The 15,581-nt window shown below is 30.7% G+C and overlaps 2 protein-coding genes across 2 annotated transcripts in view; one reads left to right on the top strand and one right to left on the bottom strand.

The window, feature by feature from the left end:
* LOC125828141 (uncharacterized) overlaps positions 1-15,581 on the top strand; it is a 192,665-nt gene that overhangs the window by 78,855 nt on the left and 98,229 nt on the right. The window lies entirely within an intron of this gene.
* LOC125828148 (tryptophan N-monooxygenase CYP79A68-like) lies at positions 7,335-9,353 on the bottom strand. Its single transcript, XM_049507463.1, has 2 exons — positions 8,406-9,353; positions 7,335-7,981 (listed from the first exon to the last, which is right to left on the bottom strand). Exons 1-2 carry the CDS (start codon positions 9,351-9,353, stop codon positions 7,346-7,348), a joined length of 1,584 nt encoding a protein of 527 aa, XP_049363420.1. The 3' UTR covers positions 7,335-7,345.

Below are 15,581 nucleotides of genomic sequence, written 5' to 3' on the forward strand. Positions count from 1 at the left end.
TAGTTTAGGACAGGTGCGGATGACTCAAATGGGCCGAAGGCCCAAAATAGAAATGGGCCCAAATACTGGTCCAGGCGGACAGAAACCAAATTTGGGTCCAACTTTCTTTCCCTCTTTACTTTACTGTGTTTGTTTCGCGTGTTAGTAGTTGTCGTTAATCTTAGGGTCGAAAAGTTCAAATCCCCGAAAGACGCTCATTTCATTTTAACAATTTAACTAAATCGATCATCTTTCAAAAGACTTAAAAGAATAAGTTTTGAGAAGTGTCTCACTTAGATCGTAGATCAATATTCCCCTTTAAAAAATAGTTCAATTTTGCAAGTTAAATTAAGTCTAATAAAATTTAGCCAATTGTTAATCGTTGGATAACCACATTAGTGGACATTCTAGGTGCTTTTAAAACCTTCCTAGAATGTTAATAAGAACCTCGAACCTTTTTTAAGTTTTCATTAGATTTTTGTTTTAGTCTTTTGAAAACAACAGTTTTCTTGATTTTTCTTAAAAATTAAGTGGCGACTCTTAAATCAATCCAATAATATTTTTCAAATAAAACACCGACATTATATATATAATTTTAAAATTTTATTTTATACATAAAAAATATTTACTTTGATATAATTTTTAAATATTTCTTATACTTTTTCATAGTTTTTATCTTTTAATATATTATTTCAAGTTTGAAACTTAGAATTCTGAATGGTTCAATAAAGATTATAGTCCACATATGTTAGTAATTATAATAAAGTTTAAATCAAAATCAAATTAATACTAATGCAAAATGAAAATCAATTCAACACTAAGAATGACAATACTATTGAATATTTGTTCTTTGGTTTTACATTGCTTTAGACAATTCAAATACATAATCTAATTTTAATTTCCTTTAATATTTAGTCATGTAACTAATACTTACTAAACTTATTTTAGCAAGATTTACTACTTTTAAATTATGATCATTTTCATTATGACTTGTTAATTTGCAATATTTGTTTTACGTGATTTCATTATTATTATTTTTTTGTTGGATATTTTAGTGTCATTACTCATATCATATTTTGTGTTATTTTCTTAAGAAACACCTTAGATAGTTGTATTTTCGTAGGACTAAAGAAATATTTGAAGTACAAGTAAATTATATGTTTGTATGAATATTTTATCGAAAAAACCCGAAAATCCGAAAAAACTCGAGGTTGAGAAACCTGAGTTTTATTGGTTTGGTTTGGTTTATAGATTTAAAAATCCGACACAAATGGTTTGGTTTGATATTCAAAAAACCCGAACCAACCCGATCATGTACACCCCTAACAATATGTTACTATTTATTCTTATTTGGGAGATTCTTAACCGACAACCATCACTATGAGTTATGTGATGATACATCGTCTCGTCCTTGTCGGAGTATAGAACACCTTAACTAAGTGGATCACTTAGTTATGCTCAAAAGCAATAAGGAGTCGTCTAAAAAGAACGATCATGTGCACATGTTGACTACATGGTTTATGAGAAATGTGAGTTGTCTGAACTCATTCCCATATTGGTGTTCAATACTACTCCCAATAAATATATATACTCATGCTCAAATGTGTAAAAGATACTCTTTTTCAATTTGAGGTAATTACTCAAAATATCCTCTTAAAAGAGGTAACTACTCTGAATTAACCTCTAAAGTACTCATTACTCTTTTTAGAAATCAAAATTTCTCTTTTTCAATGTAAAAGTGTTACATTTGGGATTCCTTAGTTCCCTTATATTCTTTCTCAATTACAAATAAAACTCTTCTCAACACTCATCTTTGCTTTCTCAGAAAATTAGTTCAAAACCATTGTTGGTTACAAAAGATCCTCAACAATAACTCAAAAAGACTTTTTGAACTTTTCTCTTAAACTCACTTTAGTTTTGAATGCATTAAGACATGTGATTACAACATGAAAGAATTCTCAAGGATAAATGGAGCCTATAGGATCTAATATAGAGAAGGAAAACGTAGCCATTTTAATATAGGTTTGGGGCGCCAGGCCCCAAACTTCTGGGCCTCAGTCCTGGCGCCTTTGTGGCGCGCCGCCCCATCCCCCGCCTAGAAATCCGACGAATTTCTCAAGCTAAAATTAGGACCCCAACTAATTTAATATTGAGATATTTCTCCTAAACTCTTCTTGATTCTCAAATCCAACACGAATACCTGAGAATTTTTCTTACAATTTCGTTGGAAACATAACCTTAACAAAGATTTTACAAAACAAAAAGATCAAAAGCCTCAATTGTAAAAGAATTGAACTCAATATCAAGAACTACGAATCCTTTAGATATAACGATCTCTTGACTAAATTGATATGTAGGGCGCGTGGAAGAACAAGTCCAACACTGTGAGAAGCTTCACATACCTGGAAAGAACAACATTCTTGGCGAAAATGAATGGAATCTTGAAGAATGCTTGAAACCTAGCTTTTTCTCCTCTTGAAATCCTGCTCTATTTTTTCGAAGCGTTAAAGAACGTAAAAAGGTGGTTTTACATCTGATTAGACCCTTAATTGGGTGAAGAAAAATGTGTCTAGGCTTATACGGAAAGAAAAAAGATCAAACTACCCCTCTAAAAATGATTGAGATGCCTTTAGAAGAGAGGCTTCACTAAAACGGGAATAACTTTCTACTCCGAACTCAAAATTAAGCAAACTTGGTGGCGTTAGTGTTGCTCCCCAATATACACGCAAGTGTACGTTGTCGCACAAGTAATATAGATTCTTTAAGAAACGAGTTATCATTCCCAAGGGACTTATGATTAATTTATATTTAACACTTAATTCTACAAATAAAAGCAAAAGTAACCGTTTAAGAGATTGTGATGATTGCTAACTACTAATAATTATGCACTAAATAAAAGTAACCAATTGTGAACGACTTTAATATGATGATTCAAGCAAGTAAAAAACAATTCTAGGGCTGCATCATATTCTGAATCTCATGCATCATATTATTGGCTCAGAACTATTTTCAGTTGTCAAGTTACTAATTTACAGGGTTAATTGTATGATCTGGGTTCACACCTCTTGTCGCCTACCCCAATTAGCTATCTAACTACATCGTTGAGCGGGGATAAATAGACTAACTGGCGAGCATTTATATTTCATCCTGTTTCGTAAACAAGCAAGGTGTTCATCTGGGCGTCACTTCTGAACACTAATCACCTCAATCTAATGGGTGTATCGAACTCTCTATATTCTCTTGTCTATCTAATCCCTCCTCTCTCGATTTTAAGATTAGACAATATATTTATCTTATGATGCGCAAGCATAAACTACTAAAACAAGAATATAGAAGTAACTTATAATGACAACCAAGAATTAATTCAAAAAGCCTTTAATAATCAACAATCCATTCGTAGCTATAGCCCCAGAATAAGGGCGTTTAGCCACTAATCTCTAAGAAAACAAGAAGAAGAAAAGAACCCTAAAAAGTATTGACGACTTTCTACTTGATGCCCTATATTTCCCTCCTCTAGATTTCTATTTCCTTCTAATAATTTTTTTTCTATCTTTTGTGATGCATTCCTAATATATATTAACATTCCTTAATTATTAATTTTTATAATATATCTTACCATATATTTTAGGATAACTTTATTTTTGATAAATATTTACCTTTTATCATATATTTTAGGACACATTAATTTAAATTTTATAATGAAATCAAATAATAATTTGAGAAAAGTAGAAAATTACAATTTTGCCTATTATATATATATATATATATATTTATTTTTTGAAAAAAAATAATTAAAAGTGTAGGGGCTAAATCCCCATTTATTCAATTAAGAAAGAGAAACCTGTACAAACAAAAAAAAATAAGAAGAAAAATCAAACTAGGAAAATGTAGGTGGTCTTCATGGAGGATAGATCCAACTGGAAGAGAAGTGTAGAAGCCCGTCGGAGCGCTTCAATATTCTTTGTCATCAATGATTTACACCATTAAAACATCTTATTCCTCAATGAAGAAGTGTTATTCAATCATAACCAACTTCTCAATGTTCATTTCCATCTAGCCATTAAAAAACATTTCTAAGGATCATCATCCTTTTAATAGGGAAAAATGTCTGAAATATATCTGAACTTTGATCGAAATTGTTGTAACGATACCAAACTTTGGAAATGACTTTTTACTCATGCATTATTTAATAGTGTATTTTAAAGGTATATATGTGCCCACGTGGACATCATAAATATACCTTTAAAATATTGTATTAAATAGTGCAGAGGGGGTAAAAGGTCCTTCATAAAGTTTGGTATCGTAATAGCAATTTCGGCCAAAGTTAGAGTATTTTTCAGACTATTTTCCCCTTTTAAAATAATATAGATTAGTAGCCTTCCAATCTTCCCAAATTTTAAAACTCCAATGAGATGCCTCCAATGCATAAATACAAGATTCACATGAAGAATTCTTACATGAAAACTTACAACCAATTATAGAGGGCATCATCAATCTCAAGATCGAGATATATATTCTATCAACTAATTATTATTGTATTAATGTTATTTATTATCATCCAATCTATCATAAATGTGTGCCCAACGGAAGAGTTTTACCTTTTGACAGATCAATATAATAAATCAAGTTACATTGATCATAACAATTATACAAGATTTAGAGTAAAAGTACATTTAATGAACTAGAGAAGTTGTTTTGTAAAATATTTCAAATATAAACTAACATCTCTACCCGGTCCGTTAATAAACACGAATAATATAATAGCACAAGAAGTTGAAATAGAGTCACTCTCATAATCAAGATCAAATTATATTTAATCTTGTGCTACAATCATCAGGATGTTTGTTTGGTTTCATCTTTCATTATAAACATTGATTTATAACTTATAAGGATCGATAATGTAACATCTCGCAATTTGAAATAGCTAGGAAGAAGCTAAGAACTGGAAATAGTCATTTTTGGAAATAATGGAAATCTGGAAATTTGTTCAAGTTAGGAAAAAGTTGAGTTTTTGCCAACTTCAAACGACCATAACTTCTAGCTCAAGATGATTTAGAGGTACTTCCAGATATGGTAGGAAAGATCTTGGAATGATCTTTCCAACGCCGCTGAGTTTACGCAATTCCAAGTTCATATGAGTGAGTTATGCCCTTCAGAAGTTGGGCGGTTGGATTAAGGAAAGTCTAAATCCGGATTTTAAAAGGGTAATTTAGTCTTTTCCTTACCTAATTATTCTAATTTGTTTTTAGGAGTTTAATTGGGGTAAAGTCAGATTTTAGTCAGTTTTAGAAAAGTGAATTTCACGCTAGGGCTTGGAGAAAGGAGAAAAGAGGAGAAAGGAGAAGAACGTTCAAGATTCGTTCAAGGTTCGTCGAGATTAGCTAGTGGATTTCATCGGGGGTGATCCTACAAGATATGTGAGATCACATAGCGTTGGGTTAGTTCATCCACGCGCCAATCATGATTCAATTTCAGCGAAGTTATTAGATTTGAAAGTAAATCCTTGAGTTCTTGATAAATTTTCATTTGAATTCTTGTGGGTTGTGTTGATTGGAGTTTCTTGAGATTGATTCACGTTTTTAGGTTTGATTTTGAGTAGAATCTGATGTACTTTGATCATATAATTGATTCTAAGTGTTTGGGAAAAGAACCCATGGAGTTTAGGGGGTTTAGAGTTGGAAAACAAAGAAGAAATTTCGTCGATCGAAATTTGACACTACCCCGTGTCGCGGACCCACTCCCCAGGACTGAGAAAAATCATTTCGCGTCGCAGAGCGGTCACGGACCGTTCTACCTCAAAAGTTATTTTTGAAACCAAAAATTAAATATGTCTCCGCGTCGCGGACCCACTCTCAAATATCGATTTTTGGTCTTTTCTCATGTTTAGCCATTTAAAATCATTCCTAAACATCATGAGATCTTTCCAATCACAAATCACAATCCTTGAATCCATAATTCAATTCAAGGATCAGTTAAGAGTCAAGTCAAGAGCAGTTAAGATCAAAGTTAAGAGAAGTTCTTAGACTCTTCCAAAAGTCTTTTGCAAATGTTTTAACTTTGTTTTAAGACTTAGAGTTCAAGTTGAGTAAAGAGTAAAGAGTAAAGTTTGAAGTCCATTTCTTCAAAAGTATATGGGGACTATGTATTCCCAAAGGGTTTAAAATGTTTTCACATTTAAACAAGAAAAGAAAACCTCGATTTCCAAAGGGCCTTCGGGCTAGTTTTCAGAAAAGAGTAATCGCTTTCTAAATGAAGCAAGAGAGGAAACTTTAATTTCCAAGATAGCCTTTGAGCTAAGTTTTTGAGAATTAATCTCAAGTCACAAAAGAAGTTTGTTTTTAAACATAAAGAGCTAGTATCATATTTTGGGAGTAGTATTGAGCACCGATATGGGGGAGCGTTTAGAGAACCCACAGCCCCCATAAACCATGTAACCATCATGGGTAGAAAATGGTCATACTTTTTAGATGAACATTTAGTGCTTTTTAGCATAGACTAATGAATCCACTTAGTAGTTCATGTTCTATACCCTCAGCAAGGTATAGGACGACCCTGGCAGCGTGAGGCAAAACGTTGTATCATCACAATAGCTCTTACGTGATGGTTGTCGGTTAGAGAAACTCCCATAGAAGTAATTGTATTCTTATATACACAGTTTATTGTATTTTTACATACAATAAATTGTATTCATATATACATTTTCAGAGTTATAATGTATCTTTGCATACACACAAAGTTGACATCATGTTTTAAACAACTTTTCTTTATATTGCACTTATTTAAACTGTTTTATATTGAATTGAGTTCAATTATGTTGAGTTGAATTGAGCCAGGTAAGTTCTTCAGATTCCTTTCAAGCCTATGTTGTGTTTAGCATTCCAACTCGCATACTCGTACATTCAATGTACTGATGTCAGTTGGCCTGCATATTATTATGATGCAGATACATGTAACTAGAATCGACATCCAGCGCATCGTTGATCCAGAGAGACTCCAGAGTCAGTTGGTGAGTCTCCTTGCATTCCGGAGGACTCCTTTTATTTCACTTGGGGCCATCAATGGTTCTCGAATGCCAGTCATGTCCAGGGTGTAGGCGGGGCGTGACAGATAATTTTAATCTTCAGTTTATGAGATAAGGAACTCCATATACTAAATATCTACTATATAAGGAAAGGACAGACATGTTAATTACCCAATGATCTATTCAAATAATACTTTATTAAATTAAGTAAACAAAATAACAATCTTTACATATATAGGATAAAAAAACAATACTATAACTTAAACCACATGGTTAATAGTATATTCTAACACAAATAATTTCACACACTAAGACGTAGACAGATGAAACGAAAAATATTGTAGCTTAAAGATACATGGCCTTAGCTAATCTTGGTTTTGCCTGAGCAAGAAGTGGTAAGGTAGAAAAATGATTAATCTTAGATGACTCAATTAAATCATTGCATGGTGAATTTGGTGGTAAATTCCATGTAAATCCTTGAAGAAGCCTAGCAAGTAACATTGTAGTAATTGTTGAACCAAGTTTCACAGCTGGACAACCTCGTCTTCCAGTACTAAATGATAACAAGCGTAAGTTTGAATCAGTGAGAACTACTTCACCACCATCTTCCATTTTGAGGTGGCGCTCCGGCTTGAACTTTAATGGATCCTCCCAAACTCTAGAATTCCGGCCAAGTCCAAGACGACTTAATAGCACTATACTCCCTTTAGGAATGAAGTACTTTTCACCGACGATGGCATCAGAGACAGACACATGAGGAACATTAAAAGGCACAACGGGGTGGAGTCGAAAGGCCTCTTTTATGCAAGCCTTGAGATAATTTAGCCTTGACAAGTCTGATTCTTGAACCCATCTATTGATCCCAACAACAGTGTTGAGTTCTTCTATAGCCTTTTGCATTAACATTGGTTGATTTAACATTTCTGCAAGTACCCATTCAACAGCATTTGAGGGATTATCCACTGTTGCCGTTAATAATTCCTGAACATTATTTGTTTGTAACCAATCATGTCAACACTTTCTGAGTAGATGTGCACTAATTTATGCTTAATTTTATTTTTTATGATGAGAATGTACTAGTTAGTTTGGCCAAATTTTGGAAATCAAAAGTGCATATTTTAGAGAGCTGATGTGTTTGGTCAAAATATTTAAGAATAAGTGTTTTTGAGTAGTCGTATTGTACTAACGAGTATTGATAAAAATGTTTTATAAATTGATTAGCCAAACACACATTGCTATGATCCTCCAAAAGTACATATTTTATGAGTTATAAACTCTATTCAAAATAAGCAAATTTTGAAAGCTTGATTAGATAGTCTATCAATCATAAAATTAGCCAAAGGTGATAAAACAACACAAAACAACTTTGTTCACATTATTTATAAGTAATTGAATGTATACTTACAAGAATTTGTGCCTTAATCTCTTTAACATTCATCAATGGATTTCCATTTGTATGTTTGAGCATGATAAGAACATCAAGAATATCCTCTTCCAAAGATTTGTTGCCATCTTTCCATGTTTGTATCCTATGATCAACTTCAATATCAATATGTTTTGTTGCTGTAGCATAGGCTTTCTTGATAATTGCTTTGTGACCATCCAAATCAAAAATACTTAACCATGGTAAGTAATCTGATATACTAAAAGAAAAAACATATTGAAGAATTGTAAAAAGGGCATCAATTTCCTCTTGTTCTTCTATATTTCCAAATAATGATCTCTTGCTGAAAATCATATTCGTAATTACATTCCCACAATAATATCTTGTTACTTTCCTTAAGTTAATAACAAGTTGGTATCTGCATTGATTGTAAACAAATCGATGAAGGTGGTCAGCTTCTTCGTCCCTTTTAGGACGAAGCCATTGAAATGATTTTGGTGACAACACATGGGAAGTTAGCATATTTTTCATTTTCATCCATTGATCACCACTGGGGAGGAAAATTGAGGTCAAATAGCCATTACTAGCGATGCTCGCGGACATGCAAACAGGTCTGGATGAGAAAATAGAGTCCTGAATCTTCAAGAACTCACAAGCAAGTTCAGGAGAGGTTACAGGAATAACATGATAATTACCAACACGAATGCAAGCAATTTCAGTATTCATTTCCTCCATAATTTTGTGTATTCGATGAGTTAATGCATTCTTATTTTTTAGGATGATTTGAGGAAAACATCCAATTATAGGCCATGAATTTGGACCTGGAGGGAGTGGTTTATTGTTTCTTACACTACTATTCCATTTCTTTAGAATAATAGAAATGAATATTGTCAATATAATAGAAATTATAATGAAGAATGTAGTGTTACTGGAGATAATCATAAGAAGAAGGTTTGATATTTTCATCATTTTTCTCTTGTGATTGTTAAGGCTAATGTCTTCCACTATTTATAGGTGCTGCATGAACATGCAACTAATAAGGTAGGCTCAACAAAGAGGTAATAGAGTACTTCTTTCGTTTCAATTTATGTGATGTAGTTTGACTAATCAACATATAATTTAAGAAATATGATAAAACTTTTGCAATGTCTCAAAACTATCGGTAAAAAAACGTTGACTAAAAAAATGTGTGTCATATAATTAAATTGAGACAAAGTGTACTTCCTATAATTTAATTTTAACGTAACAACATATAATATGCAGCATAAGAGAGGCCACAAAATTAAAACATATTATTTTTTTTCCGACTATATAAAAAAGTCATAACTAGGACGATCAACGACGATTTAGTTAATTAATAAAAATTCCTAACGTTAAAGTAATTGTACATTTTGTACAGGGAGTACTAAATTAAATTCTTATGGCCGCATGATTATCTTCTATCCATTATTAGAAGAATAAAATAAAGCACATGGGAATATAAAAATGTAGGGGCCATTTATGGTATGCGAAAGTTATCACAAGCAACACAACTTAAGAATAATAGAAATGAAAATTGTCAATACAATAGAAATAATGAAGAATGTAGTGTTATTAGAGATAACAATAAGAAGAAGGTTTGATATTTTCATCATTTTCCCCTTGTGATTGCTAACTCTTTATGTCTTATACTATTTATAGGTGCTGCATGAACATCCAACTCAACAAGGAGGTATGGTAACTAGTTTAATAGAGTACTTCTTTCATTTCGATTTATGCGATGGAGTTTGACTGATCAGCATATAATTTAAAAAATATGTGAAAACTTTGCAATGTCTCAAAATTATCTTTAAAAAGACTACTTCTTTTGCCAAATAAGTGGGATCCAACATCAGTAAAATATTGATAGAACAATCAACAACAATCTAGTTAATTAATAAAAACTCCCAACTTAAAAGCAATTGTACATTTTGTACTGCAGGGAGTACTGAATTTCCAAAATAAGCATAAAATTGGATTAGGAGGAATCAATGTCTTAAATTTGTGATCTTAAATATGCTATATAAAAATATTAAAATTTAGAGGTTGTTTTCTTTTTAAAATGAAATAAAAAAAATAAGTTCATACGAAATGGAGGGAATCATTTTTTTTAAAAATGAAATATATATGTGGTATTATTAGAAAGATCTTTCATATGTATATTTTAAAAAATTATGCTGTCTTCCTTATATTAATCTGTGCATACATGTGGAGTTTCAAAGATTTGAACATTTTAAAATAGAAATATAATGATTTGAAAACTTTAGCACTTTCTTCGTTTTAATTTTTAATTTGTTATATATTCGAAAATTACATGAAAATAAAAACGCTTAAAATCACAATGTAATGATTTAAGAATTTTTTTAAAAAAAAACCTAGTTAAAAACCATATATGAAATTTAGTTGACCCTCTAATTCCATATTGAAACAAAAAAAAGTTAAATATATTATTTGAGAATAACGTAAAAAGTACTATAAATCACAATGAAATGACAACTAAAACTATGTGGGAATGATATAAGAAATTTCGTTGACTTTCCTAAAATCACTTGTGTCACATAAAATGGAACAGATGGAGTAACATATATTAAATGTACTATAAATCACCATAAATTAACAATTTAAAATATTTTTTAAGAAAAAGGCATACAAAAAATTTAGTTGACATTTCAAATTTCATTTGTGTCACATAAATTGAGGCAAAAAACTAACATACGTTGTGTCAAACCACAATTTTTGAAAAAACATTGATATCGAACCAAAAAAACTAAAGATATGAATTAATTCAATTCAACCTAATTTTTTAAACTACATTAATTTTTTGCTACGAAAGAAAAATCAAACCAATTTTTTTGAAAAAATATCAATGCCGAACCTAAAGACTAAAGAATTGAATTAATTCATTTCAACCTGATTTTTTTATATTTATGCCTATCCTTATCTTGAACTACAACAATTTTTTCATCAATGATTTAATTGCTACGAATTGACAAATCAAACCAAAAAGGTTGAAAATATCAATGTTGAACCTAAAAGCTAAAGAATTGAATTAATTTTCAACCTTATTTTTTCATATTTATGCATATGCTTATCTTGAACTACAGTAAAAAAAATTCCATCAATGATTTGATTGCTACAAATTGAGAAATCAAATCAAATCAATTTTTTTTGAAAAGATATCAATGTCGAACCTAAAAACTAAAGAATTGAATTAGTTCAATTCAACTTGATTTTTCGATATTTATGTGTATTATTATCTTGAGCTGCAATAAATTTTTTTCATTAATGATTTAATTGTTACGAATTGAGAAATCAAACCTTTTTTTTGAAAAAATATCAATGCCGAACCTAAAATTAAAGAATTAAATTAATTCAATTCAATCTGATTTTTTGATATTTATACCTATCCTTATCTTGAACTATAATAATTGTTTTCATCAATGATTTAATTACTACGAATTGAGAAATCAAACAATTTTTTTCAAAAAAATATCAATGTCAAACCTAAAAACTAAAGAATTGAATTAATGCAATTCAATCTGATTTTTGATATGTATGTTTATCCTTATCTTGAACTACAGTAATTTTTTCGATGCAAGAACCTAAAAACCAAAAAAATTGAAAAAAATATCAAATGCAAAACCTAAAAAGAAAATATGATTATTTTTTATATATATATTTGTGTCAATCCTAAACTATAGTACAAATATTTATGTGGTCTATACTGAAATTCACTGTAAAACAAGAAAGTATCTTTTTAAAAGTATTGACTTTTTTTGAAGTATAGTAAGGCTTGAGAGAGGCCACAAATCCTACTCGTGCCAGCTAGGGCGGCCTATATTTTTAGAATTTTTGATAGAGAAAAAAACGTTTGTTATTTAGAGATGACATAATGATTTAAATATATCTCTACTATTATAAAAAGAAATTGTGTTGAATTCCTCATGTATTCGTGTTGGATTTGAGAAACGAGAAGAGTTCAGAAGTCCCTACATATCCTACTCACGGGTCTAAGTGTGCATTCAAACTGAAGCTAGTTTACCTGAAAAATTTAAAGGTTCCATTTACAGAAAAATATAAGAGTTTTCAATTGCTATGCATATTGATCTTGGACTTGAAAGATAAGTCCATAAAAATACGTTTAAATATAAGTATGAGTTATGTTTTTGAAAAGTCCTTCGATAAAGTAAAATTCCATTTCCTTGCAAAGGGTGAATTGAGCATAATTGATATTGTTTATTATTTTGGGAGTAATATGGAGCACTGAATTGAGTTAGTCTTTTATAACTCGAAAGTCCATAAAACTACGTAGCCAGCGTAGGATAGGATAGCATTGACTCGTCATGCGACTCCTCACTGCCTCTGAGAAGGCCTATTAGATGGATCCATAATTAAGTACCATATCATGCTATACCCCGACGAAGTATAGGATAGTACATGCAACGTGGGCTAAACATTGTATCATTGTTAGGCTCATGGTAATGGTTGTCGGTTAGAGAAACTCTCCAAAGTAAAGTATATTATTTTTCATATTGCTTTTATTGCATAGCGTATGGTAAAGTTTAAATGGTTTACACTACATGTTCATGTATTGATTCTGTTGAGTTGTCTTCAGTCATTCAGTTCAGTTTCTGTTTTACTTAGCCATATTACATACTCGTACATTCAATGTACTGACATCATTCGACCTACATCTTTTATGATGCAGAAACAAGTGTTCAGGATCATCAACATGCGTTTCGTTGAGATCACCTTACACTCATAGACAATATTTGGTGAGGCCTCCTTGCTTTCGGGAGACTCTATTTACATTTTTGTTTTAGTAGTTTGAGGTGTCGTGGGTCTTGTCCCGACATCTATCTTGAAATGTTAGAGGCTTCATAGATAGATAGAATCAGATGTTTCCATTGTTTTCTCAGGATGTTTGTTTAACTTATGACTTATGTTAAGTATATCAAGGCAGTGATTTAAGAGTTTTCTAAATGCTCATCCATTTAAGCTTCCACGTATTACTTTGAGTCATGTGAGTTATAGTAAGTCAGGTCAAGGGTTCGCTTGAGGATCAGTAATGGTTCTCGAGTGTTGGCCACGTCCAGAGTGTAGACTCGGAGCGTGACATTAAACTAAAATTATTTTTTTCACTTTCGTTAGAGAAAAGAGGTATATGTGAGTCATTTGTATAACAGTAGGAGTATATATGAATCACTTTCATAATGAGGGTATAGTAACTCTAAATGACAAAGTTGAGGGATATATCAAACACTTTTTCCTTTTCAAAATAATATCGTTTTATATCTCTCAATAATTGTCCCGAGCTATGTTTGGTCAGTTTACACATTTTGCTTTCAAATCAGATGAAAATGTTCTGAGATGCCTCTTATGCACATTGTTCATGACTATTTTAGGACTTTAATTAATTTTAAAGTCCTAAATATTACTTAAATAGATAGAATTTCTTTTTTTATGTAAGGTAAAATTCTAATTAATTTAGTAGAGTTAAATATTATGATTTCTTATCTAGATCAAATTAAGACTTTGATTAAATTTTAAGCCTGAATATTAGGATAATAATTAAATGATTATCAAACCCTAAACTCTCCCCTTTTTTTTCATCATTTTCCAACCATTTTTCTTTATTTGTTCACACCTCTATTGCATATATTTTTTTCAACTTCCTCCTCCTTTTTTTAAAAAATTGGCACATGAATTGCCATGGTAGAATTCTTCATTTTCTTCTTTACAGGCTAATTCGTTTTTTTCTTCATTTTCATTTTTAACTTCTTGCCTCAGTGGAATTGTTTTCCACGTGGCAATTCATGTCTCAATTTTATTTATTTTTATTTTAAAAGATAGAGTGTAATGCACACATCATTATATATTATTTGAGGTGTGTTTTTCAAATTTATAATCATTTTATCTTTATATTAAATTAATACTTAAAACTAAATAGTAATTATTTTGCACCATAAGTTTTAAAAAAATATTACAATAAAATTACATGAACTGGAAACGGATTATTTGAAAGTGGAGCAATAGCACTTTAGTTCTCACACTTAATTCAATCAATTTAATAATGGTCCATGACATTCATATTCTCCTTCATTAATTACATCAATTTTAGCTTGTACTTTTCTTTTTTTTTTAATGATTACACTATGGTGTTAATAAAAATCATATCATATATATTACTTGCTAGTCCGGAAACTAGTTACACTAAAATAGGGAGAGAGGTGAGCGAGATGGGGAGGAGGACGGCGAACGAAATAATCATGTGTCACAAATACATGTGAATTACACTTGATACATATTAGATACATGTATTTGCATGTATCTGGTGTGATTGCATGTATTTGGGATACCAGATACATGCGAAAGATATGGAAGGAGGCTGGCAAAATTTGTTATATATCCATATACATGTGAATCCACTTGTATATAGTGTATCTAGAATAAATTACACCTAATTTTAATTTCATAAATCTCGAAATACAAGTAACTGAACGCACCAAAATCTTGTAAGATTCGTAATATTATAAACTAAAATATATTTAGATAACCTACAGCTCATAAATTAATAAAATTTCTATAAGTTTCTCTAAAATATCTCTCTATCTCTAAAGTTCACTCTTTGTGAATTGAATTCATAAATTGAGTTCTTAGATTGATGTTACAATTTGTTAGTGAATATATGCTATTGTAATTGCATTGACTTTAGAGCTTAGAAACTTATCCCCATCAAAACTCTATTACTTCTTTCTTTCAAATTTTAACTAGATACATTTATTAAAAAATAATAATTAATATAATAAGTTTATTATTTTATATTAATTGATAGAGTGTGGTTGTATACATTATTCTCTATTTTATCCTTTAAATAGAGATGAGTTGGATGTGTCTCACCATGGAACACTTATTATGCAAAAAAAAAATCATATTTTCTTTGTTAACAACATTGTGCTTGAGAAAAATAAGGACGAAGATGATTTCTTTACATGAAGTAAATCGACAAAAATAAGTTTGATGAGTTCCTCTTGAAAATTAACATTTTGAGTTAATATATTTGAATTGTAAATTTGTTGTTACTTTGTATTTTTTTTTTCATATATGATTTAATTCTATGAATTGAGAAATAAAACCGCAATTTTTAAAAAAAAATCGATATCGAACCTGAAAACTAAA

The sequence above is a fragment of the Solanum verrucosum genome, unplaced genomic scaffold, assembly GCF_900185275.1.
Source record: "Solanum verrucosum unplaced genomic scaffold, falcon-dt-bn FXZP01000053.1, whole genome shotgun sequence".
In the NCBI taxonomy this organism is placed as follows: domain Eukaryota; kingdom Viridiplantae; phylum Streptophyta; class Magnoliopsida; order Solanales; family Solanaceae; genus Solanum; species Solanum verrucosum.